The sequence below is a fragment of the Miniopterus natalensis genome, chromosome 1, assembly GCF_054644295.1.
Source record: "Miniopterus natalensis isolate mMinNat1 chromosome 1, mMinNat1.hap1, whole genome shotgun sequence".
Classification (NCBI taxonomy): domain Eukaryota; kingdom Metazoa; phylum Chordata; class Mammalia; order Chiroptera; family Miniopteridae; genus Miniopterus; species Miniopterus natalensis.
In genome coordinates this window covers 130487996-130515671 of record NC_142081.1, presented here as the reverse complement: position 1 = coordinate 130515671, position 27676 = coordinate 130487996, and the positions used below count along the sequence as shown (strand labels likewise).

Below are 27676 nucleotides of genomic sequence, written 5' to 3'. Positions count from 1 at the left end.
CGAGCGGGAGGGAACCGCGACTGTCACTGCTCTCGGAGCATCCCGGGGACCTCCTGAGTGGACGAGCCCAGCCCTGTGGAAGCTGCGGGTGCACCCTCCGGCCCCCGCCCCTTTCGAAGCGCTTGTGGAGCTTCACGCCCCGGGCGAGCGTTCGTCATTTAGCACAAAGCACGTTTCCAAAAAGCAGCGCCAGGGAGAGCGCCTGGGCCGCGCTCCCGCGCACAAACTCCCTCTTTTCCTTTGTTTCTGGGGGTCGACACGCGGCTCTCTTCCCCAAGTCTGAATTCTTCGCTAGGGGAGGGCTGCCGAGCCTAGGCTGCGAAGATGCCCCTGGAGCTGACTCAGAGCCGGGTGCAGAAGATCTGGATCCCGGTCGACCACCGTCCCTCGCTGCCTAGATGTGAGTGCAGATGTGCGCAAGGGCTGGACTGCAGGGGCTGGGCTGCCGGGGAGCGGCGCGCCGCGTGGAGCGCAAAGCCATTGTAAGGTGGGCGCTGGCGGGGCGCTTTTGTACCGAGACCTTACCTCTCGCGCGCTCACTCGGGGCTGGCACCTCCCTCTACCGCTGTGTCGGCTGGCTGGGGCCCGGCGCCGTCCGTTCCTCCGCGGAGCGCGGGGCGGAGTTGGCGGCGGCGCGGGGCGGGGACGGAGCCGGCTCCTGCGCCGGCGCTGCGCCTCCCCCGGCCGGCGTCGGCGGCGCGGAGGCTCCGCGGGCTGCGCGGCTGGGCTGGGCTGGGCTGCGCTGCGCCGCGCCCTTGAGCGCTGAGGAGCCTGAAACGGCGAGTGCGCCCGGGTCTTGGCTCCGGAGCGCTGGGGTTGGGAAGCGCAGAGAACAACAGAGAGCCTTTACTTCGGGATCCTTGAGAAGGGGCGCGTGTTCTCCGGTCTCGGCATCTCCCCGGCGCCCGCTTGGCTGAGTCCGGCCGAGGGACGCGGCCGCTCTTACGCGAAGCATCATTTTGGATCTCTCCATCTCTACTTCACCTCCTCTCTCTGTCCCTCTCTCTGTACGTCTATTAACAGCGCCTCTCTTAACCCCTCTGTATATTTCTGTCTCCTCACCCTGCCTTTCTATATTTCCACCTTCTCTTAGCCCCCTTTTCTATACATTTCTATCTCATCTCTATATTTCCATCTCCCATATCTCTTCTCTTTTCCATATATTCCTAACATCCTCTCTGCTTTTCTTTATATTTCTGTCCTCTCTTGCCCTGGAACCAAGCCATTGCCCCAGGTTTGGGGGAGTGCCTGTGGATCCGCGACTGCACAGTTGGCAGCGTTGTGCGCGCGGGCGCGCGCGCACACACACACACTCTCTCCACCGTTGCTGGGAATTAGCTGGCAGTTCACCAACCTGCCCTGACTGTCGTTGGCCATAAATGCTTTGGAAAGGTTTACCTTAGTTTCTATCCCTTGCTGCGGAGAGAGTCACTTCTTAAAAGGGTTGTTCCAATGGTTTGAAGGCAACACTGCTCCTCCAGGTAACTTGTCCAGGAGCCCATCAGGTGGATAGGGTAGAACCCAGTCATGGGTAGTTTGCCCTGGGCCAGGTTAGATTGCCTGACAGGTAAACATGGGATCCCAGGTGCAAACCCTAGGGGTGGCTCCTAGGTTGAGCAAGAGGTGGCCTGCTGGCCTTCTCTGCTGTCATGTTTCTCAGGAGGTGATCAAGGCCTTGGTGACAACTCACACAGCTGTGGTGACAGCTCACACAGCTCACCACCTTGGGCTTCGCTCAGATGTGAATCGCTGCCCTCCCCCCCCCCCCCACCTGCCCCAGGAGGTGGGGAGAACTGGCCCTGTGGTGCCCTTGGTGATACTGGCAATGGGTACCTGCCAAGGCATTCCTGACACTGGGGGCCACTCCTCCACCAGCGTGTGGCCTCTGCTGGACGTGAGGGTTCTGGAGGCCACAGAAGCTTAAGGAGAACTAGATTTGTTTGCAAGGTAGCCTATGTCTTGGCAGGTCTGCTTCTTTTAGGTGTACTCTTTTTTTAAAAAAAAAAATACTTTATTTAAAAATCAAGAATACTTTATTGATGTTTAGAGGGAGAGGAAAGGGGGGGGAAGAGAGAAACATTGATATGAGAACATAGCATCTATGGGCTGCCTCCTGCACACCCCCAACCAGGGATTGAGCCTGAAACCTGGGCATGTGCCCTGACTGGGTGTTGAACTGGCAACCCTTCGATGCATGGGCTAGATATGCTCCACCAGCCAGGGCTAGATATGCTCTTAAATAGCTTATAAGCTGGGCCGACCACAGTCTGCTTGTGTTTCTCTAAAACCTTTTGGTGGTGAGGAATGCCGTGCCTCAAATCATGAGGGAGATTTGACTACAGCAAGATGCAGAAACAATCCAGCCCTTTGTGACTTAGAATAAAACATATTTATGGAGCACTTCGTAAACTATAATTGGTCATCCGAATATAGGTTGCTTCTATATATATGTAAATGCATGCATCTGTATGTATGTGTACACACACACACATTTAGTAGTCCTTTGAGGTTCATGATGGTGGGCTGAGGTCTGGGAGGAATGACCCTGAGGTTCCGTGTAGAGAGCACTGAGATTGGCTGCATTTGCTCAGTCGTGTGATTTTGAGAGACACAAGTGTGCAGTGATTATTCCTTCCTCCAGGCATCAGAGACTCATCCATTAGACTCTGTCAGTCTGCACGTCTCACACGCAGATGAGAGATTTGCCCTAAAAATCCCCATCAGGACCATTCAGAGCTTGGGGGGTAGGAGGATGTTAAAGCTGATGGATTAATTCCCTCTCCCCGCCTACTTCTAGAATTCTGAGTGTGGTTCTGAGGTGTAGTCTCAGATGCATTCCTCCTTGTGAAAATATCTGCAACCTGAATAGTTATTACATGCTCTTATTCAAGTAGCAGATGGATTTTCTTCCTCCTAAACCTGTTACCGTCTTTCAAAGTGGTATCCTAACTGGGGTCTACTGCAGGTTCCTTTAAGGGCATGGGGAACATTACTGTTCCTGTGCAAAGAACAATAAAACATCAGAAAGCCCCAGATTGATTAGTTTGATATTTTTGCCTTTGAAGCATATCTGTTGGATATCCTGTTAGTATAACGATATCGTGGTAAATACTTCTTACAAAACCTGGGCTTCCTTTAAATGCAAAGCATAACTTGTGGAGACTTACTGAATTGGTAAATCAGCTTTGTGGACAAGGACATCAATTACTGGCTGGCAAGGGCTGCGTATCCTTTCTGTTTATCGTCAGTAGAAGTGGAGAGCCTCTGCATGCGAGTCCCTGCTTACTTACCCACTCAGAACCTCAGTTTTCTTGGCTGTGGCCGGGTAGCTCAGTTGGTTAGAGTGTCATCCTGATACACCAAGGTGTCAGATTTGATCCCTGGTTAGGGCACATGTAAGAATCAACCAATGAATGCATAGATAAGTGGAACAACAAATCAACATTTCTCTCTCTGTCTCTCCCTCCCTCTTTCTAAAATCAATTAAAAAAAAAAGAACCTTAGTTTTCTCATCTGTAAAGTAGGTTACATACTGTCTACTGATGGAAGAGTTTTCATCTCAGCAGGGGCTAAGAGCCACTGATGGTTTTCTAACTTAAAGAAGGACCACGGCCCAGCCGGGCGTGGCTCAGTGGTTGAGCGTCCACCTGGGATCCAGGAGATCGGGGCTCGATTCCTGGTCAGGGCACCTGCCCAGGTTGCGGGCTGCAGCCGATCAATGACTCTCTCATCATTGATGTTTCTGTCTCTCTCCCTTTCTCTCTGAAATCAATAAAGATATATATATATATATATTTAAAAAAAAAAAAGCATGACGGGAGAGTGTTTAAGAGAAACCCCTACCTATCCAGGGGTGGCCACTGCAGTTGGTTCTCAGCCCTGGGTACACATTAGAATCACTTTGGGGACATTTAGGGAGAAAAATCCATACGGGTACTCCAAACCAAGTTAGAATTGCCACAGGGGAGGCCTGGGCATCCTATTTTTTAAAGAGCACCATAGGTTCAGCCACTGGTGGAGAATCACTAATTTAGGAAAGAGCACATAAAGAATTTCAGGTGAGAGAGACTTCGGTGAGCCCCAACCCTGTCCCTTAGTACTTGGTGCTGTGGGTCCCCTTCTCACATGTGGGTCTTAGTTTCCTTGTCTGGAGTGATGAAAGCCATAAAGGCTAATGCTGATGTAGGCCACTGTAGGAAGCATTTCCCATGTATTACGTTGTAGTTAATCCCCCCAAGAAACTTTCTGAAGCATCCCTCCATTTTACTGAAAAGAAGCTAAGACGGTGAGAGATCAAGTAACTTGTCCAAGATCCAAGGAAGCCATGGGAACTGGCTTTGAACTCTTTGTTTGACTCCAGGCCCTGCCCTCTAAGCTACTGTGCTATTGTATTGCCTCCCAAGATTGTCAAATGATTCACTAAAATTCCCTGTCCCTCACTGTCTGTTGGCAGAGACCATTTAGGGTTGGGAGGGCCATTTACCAAATGTACAATTGTATTCATCAAATCGTACAGAAGAGCTTTGGAAAGAGGGTTGGCTTAACTGGGTCCTTCCCCCTCCCCCCCTCCAAAGCCTCAGGCACACTTCCCTGGGGCAAGGTCACTTAGATGTTGGCCCTTAACATCAACTAAGCAAACTGTTTGGGCTGATGTGATCTCAGAAAAGATTTATGTCCAGTAGACAATAGTTGTGTTCACTGTCACTTTCTGAGCCTGCATTTCATTCTCCCAAGGCCAAGTGCATGCCAGTTTCTCAGAGAGCACTTCTTAGGTGATGGTGTAACTGCAGGGTCACAGCAGGTCTTTCTGTACAGAGTTTGGTGTGCCCTTGCCTGGTGGGAGTAGGTTTCAATGGTTACTGTAGACACACGATCAAAATCCCATCAGGCAGTGCTGGGGGCTGACTCTACTTGCATGGGTCTGTCTTAAACAGCCCCTTCCATTTGTTCCCCTCGGACTTGTTATTGAAGCAGTAACTTAGCCATTTGTAGAAAAGAACAAATGGCTTGGCATCTTTTTGAGGTTAGCATTTTGGAGTGTTTCTAGGTAGAAGAAAGCTTGTAGGAGGGATGGGAGCAATAGCAAAGTCTCTTCCAATGGTTCATTTTCTGAGCATGAGTTGTGGGTGTTGGTATGATGGGTGAGGACAGCTGTTGAGTGCCTGCTTGTCAGTGTGTTATTATCATAGAAGTTAACAGCGAACACGTTAACATATTATCAGAGGTTAACCTGGGTTGTAGGGCTGATATTGGAATTGCAGCCTCTATCCTTCTGGCTGACCATTTTCAGGATTGGCTACTGAGGTCACCACAGGTGCTGCTCCCCTTGCTCACCAACTGGCCTCCTTGTCATTTGCTTCCTGTATCCACTTACGTGTGAGGAACTAGCACATGCAACCAATGTGCATGATATACTAAGAACCGGTGCACTGGCTGTGGACAGTCAGGCCTCATCTCAGGTGCTACTCAGGGACCCTGACCCTGGCTACCCAATTTAAACCCACCCCCACAGCCACTGCCTGTTCCAGTGCCAGCACTCTCTAAAGGGACATCTGCTCTGCTCTCATCATAGCATTTATCACGCTCTAAAATGACCTTGTGCTTTTGTTTGCTTGTGTATCGTCTGTCTTCCACCCCAGACCGGATGCTTATCAGCACAGGGATGGTGTCCACATATGCTTTGTGCTCACAGGAGACCCAGCATGTGTGTCCTTGACTGAATGTAGTGACATTAGAGAGTTGTGGGTAAGCTCCAGAAGTTGGTGACTTTCTGTGAGTTCTTACTCAAGTGATGGCCTTAATCATGAATGACACTTCTGGCCTGAGCACCACCCTCCCCACCACACTTCCATCAAGGTATTTATAGTCTGTTAACTCAGTAGTCTTTATTTCTTTTCTTTCCTTTGTTAAATTGATTTTTAGAGAGAGAGGGAGACAGAGAGAGAAACATTGATATGATGTGAGAATGAAACATTGATCGATTGCCTCCTGCACACCCCCTACCAGGGATTGATCCCACAACCCTGGCATGTGCCCTCACCAGGAATCAAACTGACAACCTTTTGGTGCATGGGGTGATGCTCAACCAACTGAGCCACACTGGCCAAGGCCCAGGGTTTTTTTGTTTGTTTGTTTGTTTTAAATATGTCTTTATTGATTTTAGAGAGAGGGAGAGGGAGAGAGATAGAAACATCAATGATGAGTCATTGATTGGCTGCCTCCTGCACACCCCCGACTGGGGATCGAGCCTGCAACCCGGGCATGTGCCCTGACCAGGAATAGAACCACCATCTCCTGGATCCTAGGTCGATGCTCAATCGCTGAGCCACTTGGCTGGGCCCAGTGGGCTTTAAATGCTTGCTTCTTTACTTACCCCTTTAACATAGTGAACATCTCCATATCCCCACATAAATATTTATGTTGACATCTAAGTTGATGTCTAAATACATCTAAGTATAAAAACTTTTTTTTTTTGTTAAAAAGAAATTAAAATACTAAACATTTATATAAGGTGAAGTGAAACACATAAGTACTTTTTGGAAAACCCTGTGCTAAAACTCTATACTTGTGTTCCCTAGTCCCTGTGCTGTTGGGGAAGAAGAAAAGGGGGGGTGGTATGAGAGGCTGGAAGGGGCTCTCTATCCCATGGATTAAAAAAGCAGTCTGCAGAGAAGAAGAAACTGAAGGCCTGGGGAGAACCAGGGCAGGGGCAGGTGTTTATAAGACCATAAAGGTGCTTGAGATGTGCTGTGACTTTAAAAAAGAGAGGGGAGCCCTGGCTGGGTGGCTCAGTTGGTTGGAGCGTCATCCCAGACACCAAAGTGTTGTGGGTTCAATTCCCTGTCAGGGCACACATTTAGGTTGCAGGTTCGATCCCCAGCTGGGGCACGTACGGAGACAATGGATTGATGTTTCTCTCTCACATTGATGTCTCTTTCTCTCTCCCTCTAAAAAAAACCCCAATAAAAACATATCCTCGGGTGAGAATTAAATATATAAATGTTAAATTGTTAAAAAACTAAAATAAAAAGGAAAGGAGAGGGATGATGGAGACTGAGACTCCAGATTTAGTCAAAAGGTTTTGTGGTTTCCCTGCTCTATTTGAGACCCAGGAGCACCGGGGCCCAGGGACAGCTGCGGCCACTTTTGGCAGCCCCCCTTGCAGCTCCTTTGAATCTTATGCAAAAAGCCAAAGGAATATAGGAAGGATGATTTCTGCTTTGCCAAATAAGGGACTGATGGTTTATTTGGATTTGAGATTAACCTGATTTTTCAGCTTTACAGGTTTACTCTGCCATGTTTTTGCGGGTGTTTTGGTGCCAAAACATCTGCCAGAGGAGGCTTGGAGATTTGTGCATATGATTAGTGGATAGCAGAACTAATCCCCAATTTAATAAATCAGTCAATATCGGTCTCTGCTTCCTTGGCATGAGTCCAACAAAAGTACTCCATGCAGGTGCACAGCTCAGAGATTGTGTGTGTGTGTGTGTGTGCGCGCGCACCCATCTGTTTCAGTGTATGTTTGGATGCTCTTGGGAGCAGTAGCTTGGTGGGGACATCAGATAAGAACAGGGAGAAACCAGTGGCTTTGGGGGAAGGATTAGTAAAGTATTGTTTTGAGGCACAAGTGAAAATAGTTCCCTCGCGTGTCACCTGCAGCTGCCACAATGCATACAGTAGGGTGTGTCTTATCTCGCTGTTGTTTTTTGAGCCCGTCACCTTTCTCTGCTTGCTCCTGGGGACTAAAGAAAGCTCATCAGCACTTCCTTGCTCCGTGCTCAGGCAGGGCAGGGAAATTTCTAGGCAGTTGTTTGTTCCTGGCCACTGGGACCTGAGGGATCCTAGCCCAGAGCTTTGGTGGTTCCTGAATGTGTCCTGGCCTCCTGATGGCCTTTTTTCCTCCTTCTCTCTCTGCGTGGAGGCCACTGATGATCTAAAACCATGAAAGGAACAGCTCCTGTGTATTGTGCTTGCTTCCTCCTTGCCCTTAGTATGCAGGTCCAGGGGGCAGATCCTAGAATAGTGTGGTTGGCGTTAGGACATCTGACCTCAGTTTGGTCACCAGACTGAGCGCAGGACTGTGTGTGGGCACATCCAGCTCAAGAGGAGGCGTCTTCCTTCAAGCCTGTGCTTGTCAGTGGCCTGGTGGCTCTCGCTCCTCCCCCATCTGGCACTCAGCTCTTAGAGACAGAGCCCCTGTCTAACTCTGATGGTAGCCTAGATTTAGGGTGCAACCTGAATAGCTTTGCCTTCACCCCTGTGGCCAGTGCCTGGGAAGCAGTGCTGCATGACTGATGAGGAGAGCTAGGCTGACCGTGGCAGCCAGTGAGCTCCGGGCAGCGCTGCTGGCCTGGGAGTGGGCAGATGGCCAGCCTTGCTCCCCGTGGGCAGCTCCTGGCCCACATTTACTCATCCCCAGGATGCTGGAATTGCCTGAGAGTCTCAGGGGCAAGATGCCAGCCGAGGAAATACTGTGTGTTAAATGTCCAGAGCAGGGCTCTTTGGGCTGCTTTCTTAAAACACAGTGAAAAACCTCTCTCCCTGGTATTTTGTCTTATTGAGATTCCAAGGCACACGGCATAGTAGTTAAGCAGCTAAGCCAGGAGGAGATTTTCAAGACAAGATCTTCTGAGTTTACTGGGGCTCTGCCAGGGCTCAGTGACCTGGAGCATCTGGGGCTCTGTTACCTGCCATTTCTTCTTTCTTTTTATTTATTGATTTTAGAGAGAGGAAGGGAAAGGGGGGGAGAGAGGGGGGAGGGAGGGGGAGAGAGAGAAGAATCAATTTCTTGTTCCGCTTATTTATGCATTCATTGGTTGATTCTTGTAAGTGCCCTGACGAGAGATCGAACCGGCAACCTTGGCGTATCAGGACGATGATCCTGAGTTACCCGGCCGGAGCTTGACCTGCCATTTCTTTTTTTTTTTTTTTTTAAAGGACTCGTTTTCTGTTTTTTTTGTGTGTGTGTTTTAAATATATCTTCATTGATTTCAGAGAGAGGAAGGGAGAGGGAGAGAGAGAGAGAGAGAGAGAGAGAGACATCAATGATGAGTCATCATTGATCGGCTTCCTCCTGCACGCCCCCTACCTGGGCATGTGCCCTGACCAGGAATCAAACCACGATCTCCTGGATCCTAGGTTGATGCTCAACTGCTGAGCAACGCCCAGCTGGGCGACCTGCCATTTCTTAAGCAGGGCCCTGGCATCAATCAGAACTTGGCAAAAAAGGTCAGGAGAGTCTCAGGGACAGAGGAATTTATCTGTCACCCTTTATGGGCGTGGTGCAGCATTCTTTTGGGTCCCTGACCTACTTTCATTTGATCAACTCTTACTTTTAAAAATTGTCTTTAAAAACAATTTTTAGGAAGGTCACCCAGATCTGCCCTGTGGAGGTTAGGAAGTTGATGACTGGCTTCTCTCTGTATTCCAGCTGTAGAGTCCCATCCTCCCATCCCCCCTCCCCCCCCATGTCCCACTCCTACCTGCCACCTCAGTTTACATATTACGTTTGGAAACACCTCTCCTACTGTTGGCCTCATCGTACTTGCTGTTGGGGGGTGCCTTCCTTATACTCCCAGGAGTGCCTTCCACTTGGGGGTTAGCAACTGGGTTCCCAGCTGGCTTTAGGGTCCTACAAGTATCAGGCTGGGAATTAAGGTCCCTTTCATTCATCACCTGAAAGCAAGATGGAGCTGCAAGGTGTGACTAAATGGCTCTGGCCACCAGGGGGTGCTAGTCCCACTGGACTATATAATGCCCAGGGCTTTAAGGTGGGAATGAAATAAGAATTTCTGTAGAAGTTTCAAAAGGTTGTTGTGGGGCACAGGACTGTCCATCCTCGAGCACTGCTTCATCCATGACACTTTTCTTTGTTGCTCTTACCAGCCTGTGGGCCGAAGCTGACCAACTCCCCGACAGTGATTGTCATGGTGGGCCTCCCAGCCCGGGGTAAGACCTACATCTCCAAGAAGCTGACTCGCTACCTCAACTGGATTGGCGTCCCCACGAAAGGTGAGGCCGTGACCCAAGACTGATAGTCACACTGCGTGCTGCAGTCCTGCTCACCAACCTCTCCCTCCCCCCCCCCCCATCCTAGCTGCTGGGACTCACCATGCAGGACCATTCTTGGCCTGCTCTGTCCCTAGAGTGGAGTGGAGGGGACCCTTTTTGGCTGCATCACCCAGCATGTTATTTATACTCCCTTACTTTGTGTTGGGATCTTTTCTGACTGGCTGCTCTGTTATTCTCACTGCCCTGAATCCTGCCTAGCTCAGCCCTCAGCCCCTTCAAGAAGCCTTCTCTGGCCTCCGCAGTCTATGCTGATCTTTTTTCTTTAAACCCCTATGGCACTTAGTTGTGACATTCCGCCACTGACTGTCATAAAATGTCCATGTCATTGACTGTATTTTGATGAATCTTTGCCTGGTTTCCTCAACTGTGCAGGAAATGTCTTAAGGACAGGCACTGATTTTTACATTTGCTATCCCCCTGCTGCGCTCAGCACAGCGTCTCAGATAGTAAGTACCCAGTAAATATTCAGTGCTTCCCACGGGTGCAGGCTGCTGTGTCTGCAGAATGGCTGATTTGGGCCTGGCAGTGGTGTGCAAGCCCACTGTCTCCTAGGCACCGTCGGCAGAAATCATTGCATCTGTTTTTGTTAGATGTGTGACTGTGACCTGTTCTCACAATCTCAGCCTCCAGTCCCTGACTTTGTGAGGCTGGACTGGACACTGGGCTGTAGGAGACAATCTGTGGAAAAGCAGGAGGCTCTGAGCCATGTTTGGTCTGGGGGAAGCTGGGCTGCCTTCTAGTTCAATGATTGCACCTGACCAGGAGGTCCACTTTCTAGTTTCCCCATCTTACCGGGATCTTATTCAAGTTTGTGTGTGTGTGTATTGGTTTGGTTTGCTTTTTTGGAGAGTGTTCCCAGCGTCCTGGGGGCCAGCTGAGTGTCCTCTCTCTTCTCTGCAGTGTTCAATGTCGGGGAGTATCGCCGGGAGGCCGTGAAGCAGTACAGCTCCTACAACTTCTTCCGCCCTGACAATGAGGAGGCCATGAGAGTCAGAAAGTAAGGCTGGGCTGCTGAGCTGCCTCAGGAGGCCTTGGGTTTTGGTTTGCTTTGCTTTTGAAGGCCAGGTTCTGTAAGAGAAAGAGGAAGCTGCCCTGCTGTGTGGCTCTCAGCAGGTGGCTGTCAGATCTGGCCCCACCTATGTGTGTTAAGAGGAGTTTCCTGGCTGCTCTGAGACTTGTTGCTTTTATCTGCTCCGGATGTTCTGGATGCTCCGCTCCGGATGGTCTAATCCAGCTGATGTGACACAGATCAACAACAATGTTTCATTATTAAGAATGAACAAAATTGTTTTCATGGACAATCAGCTGCTTACTCTGAAAAGGGTTTTTTTTTTTAAGCCCAAGGTGATTTTGAAACCCAAGCGCAATGGTGTCCAACTCTGGCTGCACTTTAGAGTCACCTGGGAGCTTGGAAAGATCCCAATTCTAGGCCTACCCTAGACCAGTTTAGTGAGCATCTGTGGGCAAGACCTGGGCATAGGTTTCTTAAAAGCTCTCAGGGGGATTTCAGTGTGCAGCCAGCATGAGCACCACTTCCAGAGGGTAACTGCAACTCTCTGTGCAGCTTCAATGGGGAGCCTCTGGGCCTGTGGGGTCTGCACCTGGCAACTCCGGCCAGCCTGAGCGGTTTAGAATTGTCAGTCGCTCTGCTCTGATGTCCACCTCTGATACATGTTCTCTTTCTCTGTGTTGCAGGCAGTGTGCCCTTGCTGCCTTGAGAGACGTCAAAAGTTACCTGACGAAGGAAGGGGGCCAAATTTCAGTAAGTCTGGGGAATATGCTGGTTCTAGCTCCAGTCCCATAGTGGGATGGTGCCCTGAAGAGAGTGAAATGTTGACACTGGCCTGAGCAATACCGAGAGCCATTGTGGGGACACCTCAATTAGGAACAAGTGCTGAGAGTTGAGGGAGGCTAGAGCAGCACAGGGTCCCAGGAAGGTGGTCAGTGGGGCCAACTCGGGGGCACAGCCAGCTGGTGTGCTCTGCTGACCCCTCCTCTCTGTGCACTTGGCACCACCCTCTGAGGCAGGCTGGACCTGAGGTGGCTACAGCCACAGAGCCAGTGTTCCTCCCATAGACACCTTCCCCTGCATGTTACTGTTGTTACTTTGCTTTAAGGATTGTGCCCACCCTTCCCCTTCCCTCCCTGAGAGCTGGAGGTGGTGGGAGAGGGCAGGGAGGGCAGGGCGTGGGCAGGGCGCAATCTCTCCTGGAACCACGTTTTTTGACTTCTACCTATCAGGAACAGTCCTGATATACTTGGTGACTTGGTTAATAATGTTAAACTCAAACTTGGGTTCTCTTCACTATCCTTATTTCTCCCTACCAGGTTTTCGATGCCACCAATACTACTAGAGAGAGGAGACACATGATCCTTCATTTTGCCAAAGAAAATGATTTCAAGGTGAGCCAAACTTCTCTTGCCCTGCAGTGCTCAAGAGAAAGGAAAACCCTCAGAATCAGCTGATTTATACTTGGTTCTTCAGCTCCTGCTTCCCTGGTTTTGCTACATACAGATAGGGCCTTCCTGGTGCTGGCTCTTAGGGTTACCATGACTGGGGAGGGGGAGGCATCTCACTGTTGGGGAAGGACTTAGGATTGAGTGAGTGATGTCATTCCTCTTCCAATATGGTGATAACATCAGAGTGATACTAAAGTTGTCCCTTTGTGTTACCACATTTATTGTTTCCTAACATTTCTGTTTCTCTTCTTCCCAGGTGTTTTTCATCGAGTCAGTGTGTGATGACCCTACAGTTGTGGCTTCCAATATTATGGTAAGATAACGCAGGACTCCTGTTCTAGTGGCCCAGTCTCAGAAAAGCAGGGAACTGGGAACCAGGTCAGGCCCAGGGAAGTAACTAGACTCTGAGAACAAGCTGGCTGTCTCAGCTTGTTGTCAGTTTTACCTGAGAGGCAGGATCTGGGGAGGTCAGAAGTGTTGAGTGGTATTTAACTTAGAAGCATGTTCTGTGACCTGGCCAGGCTTTATCTGGGGTCCTTTCAGACAGTCAGCAGGAAGCATTCTTTGTGGTACATGAGAGGTAAGGCATGGTCTGGGAACAGTTTCTGTGGGTGACAGTAGCTTGGTGGCTGGGTGGTGATGGGGTTGCTTGAGGCAAGGGGCAGCCTACCCCTCCTGATGGGAAAGGAGGCAGCAGGCTCTTTTACTGTTAAGGGCCCTGGCGAGTAAGAGTGGTTGTATATTAACAGTAGTCATAGGACTTAGTGGATGAAAAGCAGAATTCCCAGTTTCGCAAGCGTGGGGGTGGTCAAATTATCTTCCTGCTGGTGTGTCTACAACATACCTTCCTCTTCTCCCTGTGTCAAGGGCAGGTTGCCTGGATAAATTGAGGGTAATTGGCAGCTTAATTTGGTTAATTGTATCACTTGATAACAGTATATCCTAAGTAGAAACAGTTACTGTGAAGATTTTACCACAGGTCACCTTCTCACATTGTAGGTAATTGTCTGTCCAGCTTAAATACGTCAGAATAAGGCATAGCTAGCTATAAAGAGAAGCGGGTCTGATATTTTTACAGGGAACCCTGTGGTATTGCTACATGTAAGTTTGCATCTTTAAAAGGATGCTGTGTGCTCATTAGCTTTGGTTATTGGGTCTGTTTGGGAATATTTACAAGCATTTCTAAGAAATGAGTTCATATTTCAGGAAGAGCCATTCAAATTGTGGAAAGTCAGTCTAGATTGGTTTCAGTGGAAGAGTCTCAAAAGACAAGGAAACAGAAGTAATCTGAACAAAGGATGTTGCTGTATTTCTTTGGCTTGGTTCTAGAAGTTCCACTTGGTAGTAAAGGACAGAGCAGCTGCAAAGTCACTTTCCCCAGTGAGCAGTCACCATGTAGCTGGTCCAGGAGCCACTTGCCCCACCCGCCGTGTTCAGAAGCCTTTTTCTCTGATTAAGCCTCAAAGCGACTTTGCAGCTTAGCCGTGCTCTTTGTGTGGGTGGCTGTGCTGGGAGAAAAGATTTGTTTTTAAGAGATCAGTTCCGTGTCCTTCAGCGTAGTCACATGGTTGTGCAACCACCACCACCCCATCGAGCTCTAGAACTTTTTTATCTTCCCAGATTGAAGCTCTGCACCATTGAACTTGGATGTTTAAAGAGTAGCTGCCTCTCTTTTATGGCTGTGGTAGTTGGTGAGGAGGAAAAGAGCACATGCGTTAAAAAATGCAGAATTTCCCTAATATCTGCCAGGTTGCTCAGGCCTACTGTTGTTCGCTTAGAGGAGATGGCAGGCCCGAGAGTCAGTTCTCTCCATCTCCTTCCCATAAGAGCATTCCTTGGAAGGTACTGGGCGTGGAGGCCAGGTAGAGAAGCATTAACCAGGGACCAGTTCCTGTGTATGCTGCCCCATCTATGGGTGGTGGAGGAGGAATCCTGCCTGACACCCAGGGCCATCACCAGCAGCTCTCCGGGGCAGCTTTGTTAACCAACAACCTGCTCTTGGTGTGGGGAACATTGCAGATGCTTACACGGAGCTCAGTTGAATTGAGGGCTGGGATATCTGGGGGTGACATGGGTATTGGACTGATCCCGAATCGTGGCCCATTCAGAGATGCTCGTTAGCCCCTCGTGGATCTACCATCTGTTCATCCAGACAGTGATCCTTTGTCTACCATAGCGCCCTCCCCGTGTAGTCATCAGGTTATGACTTCACACCAGCCTATTTCCTTTTTCTTTTAAACGCTGGGTCGGATCATCATTATTCTGAGTCTGTCTGTGCGTTCCCTGTTTGCCAGCCCCAAATCCTGCTTCAGCTAAAAAGAAAGTCTCCAGCATGATTCATTAGCTGCCTCTTTGTGGTGTTACAGGAAGTGAAAATCTCCAGCCCAGATTACAAAGACTGCAACTCAGCGGAGGCTATGGACGACTTCATGAAGAGAATTAACTGCTATGAAGCCAGCTATCAGCCCCTCGACCCTGATAAATATGACAGGTAGTTCCTAAGAGGCAATTTTCTCTGAATCACCTACTTTAGGGCTTTTAATGTTTTCTTGAACTTCCCACAATGCATTTACTTCTGGATACTTTCAGAAACTCTTTTTTAAAATATCGTTTGAAAAAAATCCTTCATTACACGTTCAGTGTAACTGTTTCAGACACTATGTAGAAGTTTGGAAAACGAATATCTGAGCCCAGTCTTGCTGAGTCCCTTTGCTCTTGCCTTTATTTTCATTCCCTTCTCTTGCTTTTCTCTCCCCCTCTTCTGGGAGACCAGCTCACCTCTCGACCACGCACTCTGATGTGTAGGTTGTAACCTCACACTCTGACTCTTGGATCAAATAGATTCAGTCTGTGCCCTCCAGGAGCGCACAGCCAGACAGTGTGGTTCTCTTGGGGCTGATCTCTGCCATTGGCCCCAGCCAGGTGATTGGACCCAGGCTGGCAGTGCAGTGGTGTTGGGGAGGAGCAGGGTTCTGATTCACCTGTCGCCTTGCTCTGCAGGGACCTGTCCCTGATTAAGGTGATAGACGTGGGCCGGCGGTTCTTGGTGAACAGAGTTCAGGACCACATTCAGAGCCGAATTGTGTACTACCTGATGAACATCCACGTGCAGCCCCGCACCATCTACCTGTGTCGGCATGGCGAGAGCGAGCACAACCTCCAGGGGAAGATCGGAGGGGACTCAGGCCTGTCCAGCAGGGGCAGGAAGGTAGGAAGGGAACGGGGAAAGGCAGAGGGCTGGGGAGTGGGGTGGGTGTGTCTCTATGTATATATACATATGTGTGTGTCCCTGTGTTTATGTTTACATATGTGTGTGTTCCTTTCCCTGTCTGTGTATATGTATGCATCTGTATGTGTGTGTCCCTGAGTGTGTGTCTCTGTATGTGTCCCTGTGTGTATGTGTGTGTTTTCCTGTGTGTGTGCCTGTATTTGTATGGACAGAAAGGGAGCATCTCTGGGGCCATGAGGAAAGTGTATGTGGGGGGTGGCTCCTCAGTTGCTCTCAGTGTCCTTGCCATTTTAATGACAACATAGTGACTGTCCCCAGTGTGGAGTGGAAAGGAGCCCTGCACTGCCACTCCAGGGAGCACAGGAGCCTGAAGTCCAGTGTGTGTCCCTCTTGTCCCCTGCCCTCTCAGTTTGCCAACGCCCTGAGCAAATTTGTGGAGGAGCAGAACCTGAAGGACCTCAAGGTGTGGACCAGCCAGCTGAAGAGTACCATCCAGACGGCAGAAGCCCTTCAGCTTCCCTACGAACAGTGGAAGGCGCTCAACGAAATCGATGCTGTGAGTGCGGGGTCTCGCTGTGGCCATGGGGTTTGGGAGCAAGAGTGCAAGGAAGCCTCTTCCTGCCAAATCTGTTGGAAACCCTGAGAGCCCTTTCAGACCACAAGAGCTATGTTGACCAGTTCGAGGTGGCCTTTGGGGCAGTTTCCCTCAAGTGACCTGGGTGTTTTCTCCAGGGTGTCTGTGAGGAGATGACCTACGAGGAGATCAAGGACACCTACCCTGAGGAGTACGCTCTGCGCGAGCAGGACAAGTACTACTATCGGTACCCCACCGGGGAGGTGCGTGTGCTGGCTGCTCCCCCTTCCGCCTGGGGTCACTGTCCATTCAGTAAATGATAGCCAGGTGTAGCTGCTGTGTGCTGTGCATGGAGGAGCTCACCACGGCCCTCCTTGCGTGTGCTGCTCCAGCACAGCACCCGTCCCTCTGTCTTGCAGTCCTACCAGGACCTGGTCCAGCGCCTGGAGCCGGTGATCATGGAGCTGGAGCGACAGGAGAATGTGCTGGTCATCTGTCACCAGGCTGTCCTGCGTTGCCTCTTGGCCTACTTCCTGGATAAGAGCGCAGGTGCCCCATCCCCCAAAGCTTCCTGGGCAGAGGGGGGCTGGGAGCTGGTTGCAGTCCCTGAAAGGAGGGAGGGAAAGCAGCGTCTGGGTTTGGGGTAGTGGTGGACCTCGTCCTTCCTTACCCGACCTGCACACGTTGCTGTTGGGCTGCTGAGGGTTAGGAGGAGCCTCCGCCTGCCGAGGGCTTCAGGCCCAGCCCTTCCTTGCCGGCCTCTGGGAAACTTCATAGCCCAACATGAGGCACGGTGGACCAACAGCTTTATTAACAGCTTCCTGAAGGCCTTTGTCCACTTACATCTCAGCGGCTTTGGGCCGGGTGGGGAGGGGCCAGCTCTTCTCTGCAGCCCCCGTCTAAGGAACAAACAGCCCAGAAAACTCCAACTGAAAAGGCTGAGTTGGCCCGAGGTTCACCTGAATCCTGACACACTAAGTTTTTTGGGGAATGATTCTTTTTTACCATAACTCCTTCTGTGAGAGCACGTTTGGGTTTGTTTTGATGTTGTTCTTTGGGCTAGGTGTCTTTTCTAAGGCCGTCTGCCTTGAGTGAGGCCTGTGTGAGGGGTGGGGGGGGCCAGGGGAGACGCCCTTGCCCGGCCAGGCCTCTGAGGGTCTGACCTGGCAGAGCTCTCACTGGGGGCCTGGGAATGTCCACCCTCGAGTGTCCTATCTAATCGTGGGCCCCTTTCTCTTCTCTTCAGAGGAGATGCCTTACCTGAAATGCCCCCTTCACACCGTCCTGAAGCTGACACCAGTTGCTTATGGTGAGTATGGTGACAGCCTGTGCCGAGTGAGAGCTGCTGCCCTGGGATGGTGGCTCTGGGTGGTTGCGGGGCTGTAAGTGGCTTGTCCCTTATAACCGGAAGCTGCTCCCTCTCCCCCACCCAGGTTGCCGTGTAGAATCCATCTACCTGAACGTGGAGTCAGTGAACACACACCGGGAGAGGTCAGAGGTGAGTGTAAGCTTCGTGCCTGTGTGCACACCCCCACCCGGTCCTCCATCCCTAGGACTGCTGAGTGACAGGACCAATGCGTGTGAACTCTTGGGAAATCCCCAGTATTGCGTTGCCTGTAAACACTGACTATGTCTTGGTTCTCACTGAGGTAGTTTGTTGGAACTGGGAGGGCCTGGGTAACTTTCTCACCTTCCTTTTCTTAGCATCTGTGTGCTCCTGCCCTATCTTTCTTGTGGCTTCTTGGCATCTTCTTTTTTCTCTTTCCATGCTTTCTTCCCCCAGACACATTCTGTTCTTAACTATAACCACAGCACAAATATTGTTGCCTTTTCCTTTGGGGAAACTACTTTCAGGTTCCAGAGCCACCGGCTAAAACAGGGTCAGCAAATCCGCTAAGTCACCTCTGTGCACTTAGATACAGAATTACCAAGAAATCATAATAGTGAAAAAGGAAGTGGGGCTGGAGAAACATATGATTTGGAAATTAGAGACATAGGGATGGTGGATGGAATGTGTTTCAGGAGACCCTGGTGCCTGGTGGCATCTGATTCCCGCCTGGGAGATCTGAGATTTGGTGGTCATCCTGGTGGGCTCTCCCAAGGGCAGAGTCGCTTTCTGCCCAGGTGTATGTTGTGGAAGAAAGCTGGAATTGACTTTGTGCTTACTACTGAAATGCAGTGCTTTGCCAGCATTAGTCAGACACTTCCTGTACACTGAGTACAACATTCCCATTTGTGCAGGGGAGTTTCCTGTCCCCAGAAAGCTTGGCCAGAAGGTTTTGGCATTAAAATCCTGGCTTCCACCGGCAGTTGCCTGGCTGGCTGCCTGAAACACAGGAGGACGGCATCCCTTGGCTCTGTGGCACCTCCTTCTGAACGTGTGTGGGTGGCGGGTGCTGCATTTCCTCTGGCTCTGTGCCAAGCAGCCTCCAAACCTGAACCCCCAGCAGTGGGGTTCTGCTGAACTGGGCTCTGATGGTCCCTGAACCCTGGACTGTGCGGAACTGGTGGAGACAGACCCCAACGCAGGTTCCTGGGTCACAAGCTACAGTGACAGGCCATGGGGATTTCCCCAATCCCATAGTTGCTTGATCAGAAGGCTAGTGTTTGGCCTTGGCTGGCCTTGAAACCTACCTTTCCTGTCCTGAGCCTGGTATGGTTGTGGGACACAGGAGCCGTTCCATGCCTGCTCTGCAGATCCTGGCTCGAGGTTAGCAAGTGGGAGTCCAGCACCGACACCTCCTCCTCCCTGCCCCTCTGTTGTCCTGTCCCCTTAGTAGTTACCCGAGCCTCACATCAAGGCCTGTCTCCCCTCCATGCCCCTCCTTGGAGGCTGGCAGCCAGGTTCTTTTCTCCCACCTCGTTATCTGCTGCAATTGAATGACTGCAGAGCCGGTCCTGTGTCCTTCCCTCACCTGCTTTGTGAATGTCGTGCTCATCTGGGTGGGTGTCTTGGAGTGATCCAGAGAAGGGCCTCGGGAGGAGATCATCCCTTGATCTTGCCAACTGGGAGATGCAAGACAAAACAGCAACCCAGTGGTCCCAGGGCCGTTCACCTTGGTCAGTCTTGTCGTGTCAGTAAAATCCAGAAGCAGAGAAACATGTTTTGTTTGGTTTTGATTTTTTTGGCTTATTTACCTCCCCTCTCTGTGTAACTGTCGCCTTCTCTCTTTTGTCTTTGTCTCGCTTAGGACGCAAAGAAGGGACCTAACCCACTCATGAGACGCAATAGTGTCACCCCACTAGCCAGCCCCGAGCCCACCAAAAAGCCTCGCATCAACAGCTTTGAGGAGCATGTGGCCTCTACCTCCGCTGCCCTGCCCAACTGCCTGCCCCCGGAGGTGCCCGCGCAGCTGCCCGGACAAGTGCGTTACCCCCCTTTTCCTTCCTTGCCGTCATGTCTCCTGTGTGGGTGGGAAGGAGACCGCCCAGTGGGTGCCACCATAGCCTCCGACCCAGATGGCGGAGGGGGAGAACACAGGGATAGCAGCTGAAGTTTGTGATGTCCTGGAGGTCCAGTCGGGTCCCTCCGGCCATGGCTGTGAGCGTGCACACCTGCTTTCTGAGGAGGTGACCTCTACCAGGCAGAGCTGGGCAGAGCAGGAGAAATGGCGAATGTGTGTGTGCCACTCCCATTCTTGGACAGGTTTTTCTAAAGCCGAGTGGAAGGCAGCCCCTCGTTTGGAAGTCTCCAGGCAGCTCTGAGCTGTTGGCTTCTGCGTGACCCAGGCCTGTGGCTGAGTATTTCCCCTTCCTTTCTTGCCATGGCTCCCCATTGTAGAAAAGCTGTAGTCGCAGGGGGCCCACAGAGAGTCCTCATCCGGAGCCCGTATGGACCGGTGAGAACCTGGGTAGCCCGACTCGCAGAGCCAGATGGTCAGGAAATAGCCACTTTCTCACGGCATAGTTACTTCAGCGGGTAGTAAAAAAAAACAACTAGATTTCACTTACTTTATTCACTATGAAAATTTCAGGCTGAAAGATCTTGGCTATTGGGCACTAAGATTTGTTTTTAGAAAACAATTTTTTTCCTTCAACGACAGCCAAGAATCTGTGAGACTGAGAAATCTCTGGGCACAGATTTGGGCCCCACCCAGGGGTCTCCCCTCACTTCCACCCACCAGGCCTGGTCTCTTACAAATAAATCACAGCTAAATTTTGAATTTGATTTGTTTATGAGTTTGGTGCTGAGGCCCACACTGTTCCTGCATTTTGCCTGAAGCTCATTTAAATCCTGTGGTGTCTGGAAATGTGATGTGGGGGCAAGTGCTATGCAGCCTTGGCTGGTCACTGAACCTCTTGAAGCTTCAGTTTTCTTGCCTGTGGAATGGGGGAGTAGTTCCTACTGCCAGAGCAGATAAAATCAGGGAATAAGTGCTGAGCCTCGAGCACAGTGTCTGCCCCTGGCACTAACTGTAGGATTTTATTGTTAGGTTACATCCCTCCCTGGCCTTCAGTCTCCTTATCTTTTCAAATGAGGGGCTAGGACTTGGAGATATCTAATTAATAGTCCTTTCAGGTTTAAAATTAGAAGTGTTTTTTATGAAAACAGAACTGAAGTTCTATGTGATGTGTCTATGACATTATTTTGGTGTAAACCCTGGGGTCATAATTGGAAGTTTAGAAGCCACTGTCACTGACGCTTGGGGGGGACTGGCCTGCGCTAGATTCAGTGGTGTGTGGGGAGGATGCAAAACTGGGGCTTCCCCCAACTTTGACAAGACAGTCCTTCGGGTTGCTGAACTGAACTGAATCCTTAGGGAGTCTGGAAACTGGGCCAGGCTGGGAGGGTCTCAGCAGAGGATGTCCTGACTTCACAAGACCTGAGCCTTGTCCCCTGTCCCTCTACTGACCTCTGTCTCTCAACCTTTTCTCTCTGCAGCCTTTGCTAGGGAAAGCCTGTTTGTAAGTATTTTCTCTGAATGATTTTGCTGCTAGCACCTCTTTCTCCCCGCTTGCCAGTTTGGCCTCCTGCCTGTTAAAATGTTGAGGTTAAGGACAGTTTTTGTAAAATCTGAAGGAGGAAGATGGGCACCAGAGGAAGGAGAAGGGGATTCATGAATTTTTAGCAAAGGACACAAGAAGTACTTATGGCCCAGCTGTTTTCTGTGCCACTGCCACAGCTGGCTCCTCACTCCCTCTTGGGGTCCGGGGTTACTGTTGGCACTAAATCTCGTTTGTCCCTCTTGGTGTCAGATATTGGTAGTGAGCTAGGTCTTGTGCCTGCTACCATTGTCTTTTAATTCTGTGTCTACCCTAGGGGAGCCCTTTAATTCTGAGAGGAACATTTACCCAGAGCCTAATCTACAAAACCCTCTTGTCCTGGCAGGGACCCCCACCCCAGGCTCCAGGACCCCCATACTCTAGAGAGGTCTGATTGGAAACTGCTGCTCTGGATCAAGTTTTCCTGTATGGGAACCTGCTCAGCCTTAATAGTCGTTGGGAGCAGTTTTCGAATCAGACCCACTTGGCTTCCTCTTTCCTGAAGCCAGAGCTCTCTGCAGAAAGTTCTGGTTAAGCGTCAGCTAGAGGGTTTCCATTCTTGTGGTCCCCAACTACAGAAGGAACTGAGGCTTTATATCACAATTTTAGTAACAGCCACCATGAAATATCACCCTCCCCAACCCCTCCAATCATACCTACCGTTTTCCCTTTTGCTGATCAGGGTACCTTGACTAATTCATGCAGAAGCTGAAAAGGCTTGAGGAGTTCAGCCTGATTAAAAAGCTTAAAAGCATGGCTTGTTCTGGGAAAACAGGAGTTGTTTGGCATCATGCTTGGATTAGATGGCACCACCTGTAGTGAAATATATTTCATCATGCTCTGCAGGCCATGAAAAATGTGCTTGCGCATATCATGTCTTTGATTCTTAAAATAACCCCAGGATGGCTGCAGGACAGTTACTATCCCTGTTTACCAGATTAGGGCCCAGGTGAAGTAACTCACCCACAGTCATCCAGTGGCAGAACCAGGACTTGACCAGGCTGCTTTCTCTGGACTGGTTTCTGGGAACAGCCAAGATTCTGTTCACCTGCTCCTGCCCCAGGGCATCTGAAGTTTGCAGCTTGTAGGGCACTGCCTGGAGCTGATTTCCTTTTTAGTTCTTGCAGCCTCTCCCATGCAGCTGCTTCCCCTGACAGTGTCCATGAAATTCAGGCTTTAAGAGTAGCCTCCCCCTGTGTCTGTGCATCTACTGTTCTTTTGACCCATGATGGCCTGGTGTTGCCAGGAAAGAAATCTTCCTGCTGGATGGGGGGAGGGGCATTTAGGCACTTCCCCCACCCACTAAGATTGAACTTGCCCGTCTCTAAGGCTAGTAGCACTTTTGTCTAGACTCCCTCCACTTAAGCAAACATTTGGACCCTGCACATGTTTGGACCCTTCACAACTGCATTCCACTCTGGGGTCTCAGTGTCCAGCCCAGCCTGGGAGCACAAGCCCATGTCTAGGGCTGCAGATCCCAAAATGTGTTATTAAAGTCACACTGAGCCGGGTTTGGACCTTGGCTCTCCTGTCCTCTCTCTTTGGAACTCTGGACAAGGTGGTGCCATTCTAGGGCTCCAACTTCCTCATCTATAAAATGGAGATAGGAACGTTTTGTTAATGTAGCACTTACAGAGTCTCTGGCACATAGTTAGTACCCAGTGGCCAATAGCTGTTATCATGGGAGAGATGGTGCCCTGTGCTTTGGTGGGTACTCCGAGTGCTCCGGTTTGCACTCCACTCTGCATTTTGATGCCCCTGTTCCTTCTGCTCAGGCCAATGGGATTTCTTCTCATGAGCAGCTGGAGCACAAAGGGACGGGGGAGTGGGGGAGCCCACGGGATCTTAAGGGTGTGGCTTGAGGATGCCAGTGAGCGTGGTGTCCTGGTAAAGCAGCGTGATGGCCCGGGCAGGTGTGGCGCCCTGCAGTCCTGTCCTGGGGCTGTAACAGTGCGTGGGGCCAACCATTCACCATGCATTCTTGCTTTTGGAATTTCAAATGCATAGTAAAAACAAAATGCTACTAAAGATGTTTTGTTTTGTTTTTCTTTTCCAACATGTTTCTTCCTTTGCCCCCACTATGCTTGAAAGACGAACTGTCTGTCACATTTTCTCAAAGTTTTCTCCTTACTAACCTTGGAAAGGTAAATGACTCGGTGCATGCCCCTCTCGGTCCCCTCCGCATCTCTCTGAGTCCTGGCATCTCTGCCTGGCAGGGCGCCTTGGTCTGTGTGAAGACTGGCCATTGTGAAGTGTGTGACTCATACACCCTGTGCCAAAGAACTCGTGATTTTGGAGAGCAGCACCATTGTCTTGAGGTCCCCTCTCTCGCTTCCTCCTTTCCCCCCATGTGTCCTGAGCCAGGGACACCATGAGTGAATGGTTTGACATAGCCTGTGCCTGTGACCCTCGGTGTCATTGTCCTATTGCCATCATTTGTGGGTACTCAAAGGAGCCTTGGGCTTGACATATATGAGGGCGACTTGGAGCCAGCCGATCAGAGGGACACAGCAGCACCTCGCTGTCTGACCCCACAAGTTGGCTGAGTCCTCTCTGGTTTCGGAGCTACAGGGCCTTCCCCAGCAGACCCCCTCCCCCCTCAAGGCTGCCTGATGTACTCATGGTTGGAGGGTTGGGTCACCTGGGCTCCTGAGTCTGGCCAAGAATAGGCTCAGATCTGGGTTTTAGTGCCACCAGCCCAGTATTCTCTTCTGTAGGGATTTCTGCACCAGGGCTCTCAGTTCTGCATGGGAGGCGAGTGAGCCGAGGTGATCCTTGCATATCCATCTGCCCCTTTAAGACAGTCTTTGTGTAGACACTCAGGATGGGAGAGAACACTTTTTAAAAAGTGTTTCACTTTTTGTGGGTAAATTAAGGAGGTTAGTTAAAGAGACATCTGCTGTGCAGTGGCAGCCATCATCTGTCCCCAGCTGATTGAAAACATTTTTTTAGGGGGTTTTGATACTGGCAAGCTTCTTATGGGTGACGCTTCCGGCTAGGATTACTTTTATTAGAATGGGAAGAGAGCTTTAGTGACAATACCCATGTCCAGCTGGCTCGTAGCACCTGTGTTCCAGCTGCCAAGCTCGTGTTCCTAGAATCTGGGTCCCTGGGGCTGAGGTGTGTGGTCCTACTTGAGCCAAGTTGGTAGGAGAGTCCTCGTGCTTCTTTAGAGGCCCCGGAGCATCCTCTGCCTGGTGTGGCCAGTAAGACTTCCCTGGGCCAGGGCAGGGGCAGCCCTGGGGCTCTCAAGGGCTATGAGCTGAGGGTCCCCCATTGCTCCCCAGTACAACTCTGACTTACAGAGCTGCCTGCTGTCCCTACCCTCCTTCCCACCTCCTGCAGGCAGATGTCAGGTCTCTGCCATGAGGCCCTTCTCCCGTGTGACTCTGGCCTTAACCGCCACCAGTTTGGTTAATGATGCTCTTCTGGGGTCATGATTTTTGTCTGGAGGGAGGGAAGGTGAAGTCTCAATTGCATGGCTTTAGTCTTCTGCTCTAGGGACTTAATCAACAGTAATAACTCTGCTTCCCCACCCTTTTCTCCTGAAAACAGAACATGAAAGGCTCCCAGAGCAGCGTCGACTCCTCCCGGACACACTGAGGCAGACCCACCGGTTCCATTCCATTTCCATTCCTGCAACTTAGGTAGGGCTCTCCCATCCACCGAGGCTGACCATACCAACAACTTCTCCCAGGAAGGGCCAGGTGGCCTAGAAGAGGGGTCTGCTGGTCAATGCGAACCCATGCCCCCAACAGCATTGGGGTGGCCGAGACCCCAGCACACCTTTCCTGGTGTGCACAGAACCCATGCCTCCAAGTCCAGCTGTGGCCACCCCCACCCATGCTCTCCCCACTGTCCAGGGCTGTGTGGCCTCACTGACCCTCCACAAGGCTTGGTGAGGACAATAGGCAGTGGAGGAGGTGAGAGAAGGCCTCGAGGAGGGGACATCGGGCGCCTCTGTGCTGTTTTGTTTTGTGTTGTTTCTGTGATCTTGGCCTGGAATGTTCCCAGCTGGGGAGATGACACTGGTCCCAGAATCCTAAAATTAAAGGAACCTAGATCCCAGTTGCTGAAGGTTCAGAGATGTTGAAAACTTTCACAAGGCTTGTTTGTGCATCTTGGCCTGGGAAGTTTACCTGTGAAGAAAGGATGTGTGCTGGGATGGGGCCGGCCTGGAGAGCCAGTCTGGAAGTGCTGACAGAAAAGTTCCTGAGCTGGGGATGCGTCAGCTAAGCAGTGACCCTCCGTATGTCCACACCCTCCCAGGCCTGTGCTCGGCCTCTGAAGATGTTGGACAGTCTAGCTGTGTTGGCAAGAGGAAATAGCATCGGGGCCTCACCCTCCCGGGGAGCTGTGTGGCCCTTCTGCCCCAGGCCTGGATCAGAGGCACCTGAGACATGGCTTCCCTGAGGATGCTTGCTTTTGCATTTTTTTCTGGCAGGACATATGACCTGAAAGTCACACCTTCCTTTCAGGAACTTAGACGGTTGGGTTGTGTGCCCTTGGGAGCTGGAGCTCTGAAAGCATGTGGGGTGTCGGGCATGCCCATGAGATGGGGAGCTCAGAGGGACCCCAGTAAAGTGGCTGGGAGCAAGCACTCAGATGCTTGCAAGACAGACCTTGGGAGAAGAACAAGGATCCGGCCTCCTTCCTTCAGGACATTCATCACCTCCCATATTTCCCCGGTGGGGACAGTGGCCCAAGCCAGGCCTCACTCTACACCACTTCTTCCAAGAGGTTGTTCATGGTCTCCCCGCAGGATTCAGCTCAATTCCGCATGTTTTCTTTGAGCATCTGCTGTATGCCTAGCATGGTGTTGGGTTCCTCGGGGAATGTCCTCTCTTGTCCTAGTGGCAACTCTGGTATTGGTGGGGGATTCAAAGCAGGAATTTTGGGATATGTGATTCTAAATACCTGTAGTTTGATCTGCTGGTTTCTCCTTGGTGTCTCCAAGTACTGGGGGATGAAGAGGGTGTCCTGAGGCCCAGAAGAAATGATTTAGAGACTCAGTAGTTGTCAAAATGACCCTTTAAAAAGCTGGTGCCAAAGGTCACTTTTCTTTCCTGCCCTCTGCTTTTGAGCCTGACACCCCCACCCCTCAGCCTATGAACTAGCTGAGTGGGGGTGGTGGGCAGGCTTGGACAGCTAGAGCTGGAAGTGGAGCTATTTTTGTTTTTGTTTTGCTCAAGAGGAGCTTTTCGAGATTGTACGTTTCTCTGATTGGGCTTACGTGGGAAATAGGACACACTTCAGATACCATACAATCACATTTGAGGTTTTCACACCAAATCACAACCCCTGTCCCCTTACTTGGCAGTCTGCCCGAGAGGATCTGTATGCATGTTATATGCAATTAAAGACTTGGATTATTTCCCCTCTTTCCTGCTATCTTGTGTCTAGTTGACACGAGTGTATGTTTGTAGGTTGGTCGTATTTTTAGACAGAGGGGCCTGCAGTTCTGCTCTTGAGAATGACTTCATTGTGTCCCACTTTCTGGACTCTTACTGCCGATTGGAGTGGGGCTATGTGAAGGTGCACGCCCCTCACCTCTCACAGCCTGAAGTCGGTACAAACGTAAATGAAGCTTTGCCTCCCACAGGGCATAGCTTGTAAGGGCCCGGGTGGGGCAGTAGATAGGAGTATGGATGGGGAGGGGACCTGGGAGAGAGCAGAAGGCTGAGGAGGTGAAAGCGGTGATCTGATCTCTGAGGAGGCATTGGATGGAGTGTGTGGGAGCTGCAGGCATGGAGCGTCTGCTACTTTATTGCCTCTCACCCCCCACCTCCTGAAAAATATCTGGGACCAATTTTTTTAACTTTGCTTATTTGTTTTTGGGGAGGTGTATCCCTCTCCTTTTTCTGTCTTGAGACCATGGACGAAACTCTTCATTTGAGGGGAGAAGAAAAACTGTTTGAACCACACCAATGATGATTTTGTTTGTAATACTTGAAATTTATTTTTTTATTATTTTGATAGCAAATGTGCTATTTATTTATTTAATGTGTATAAGGGAGCTTGTAAACAGAAAACTTTTTAGATTGGGTTTATTGTTTATTGGTTGGTTTGGGGCCTTTTATGTGCGACTTACGACTTCTCTGCATTCTGTATAAGTGTCTGAATTAACTACCTGGGATGAAGCTGTGCCAGCTTTCACACAGGGGCTGCCTTTCAGAAATTTGTATATTTCGCAGTTGCCAGAACAATAAAATACCTGGTTGAAATACATGGAAGTGCACCTCTCATTTTTTCTGTGGGGAAGAAGAATCTTTAATTGACACTTGTGGTCAGTGCACCAAGTTTCTAGCCCTCAGCTCTTGACCTCCCTCTCCACCTGCTTCTTTTAAACAGGACACACA

At 50.5% G+C, this 27676-nt stretch overlaps 1 protein-coding gene across 1 annotated transcript; it reads left to right on the top strand.

Moving 5' to 3' along the window:
- Positions 1 to 27543, top strand: PFKFB3 (6-phosphofructo-2-kinase/fructose-2,6-biphosphatase 3). Its single transcript, XM_016219768.2, has 15 exons — positions 1 to 400; positions 9886 to 10011; positions 10972 to 11068; positions 11767 to 11833; positions 12400 to 12474; positions 12788 to 12844; positions 14898 to 15022; positions 15532 to 15739; positions 16170 to 16316; positions 16493 to 16597; positions 16754 to 16883; positions 17581 to 17643; positions 17768 to 17832; positions 19526 to 19699; positions 24873 to 27543. The coding sequence occupies exons 1-15, from the start codon at positions 325 to 327 to the stop codon at positions 24918 to 24920; spliced, it is 1563 nt and encodes a 520-aa protein (XP_016075254.1). The 5' UTR covers positions 1 to 324; the 3' UTR covers positions 24921 to 27543.
- Positions 27544 to 27676: the final 133 nt, after the last annotated feature.

Coding starts and splice junctions, on each gene's coding strand:
- PFKFB3 (XM_016219768.2), top strand. CDS start 325: ATGCCCCTGGAGCTGACTCAGAGCCGGGTGCAGAAGATCTGGATCCCG. Junction 16,598..16,753: donor ATCGGTACCCCACCGGGGAG/GTGCGTGTGCTG, acceptor TCTGTCTTGCAG/TCCTACCAGGACCTGGTCCA. Junction 19,700..24,872: donor CCGCGCAGCTGCCCGGACAA/GTGCGTTACCCC, acceptor TCCTGAAAACAG/AACATGAAAGGCTCCCAGAG.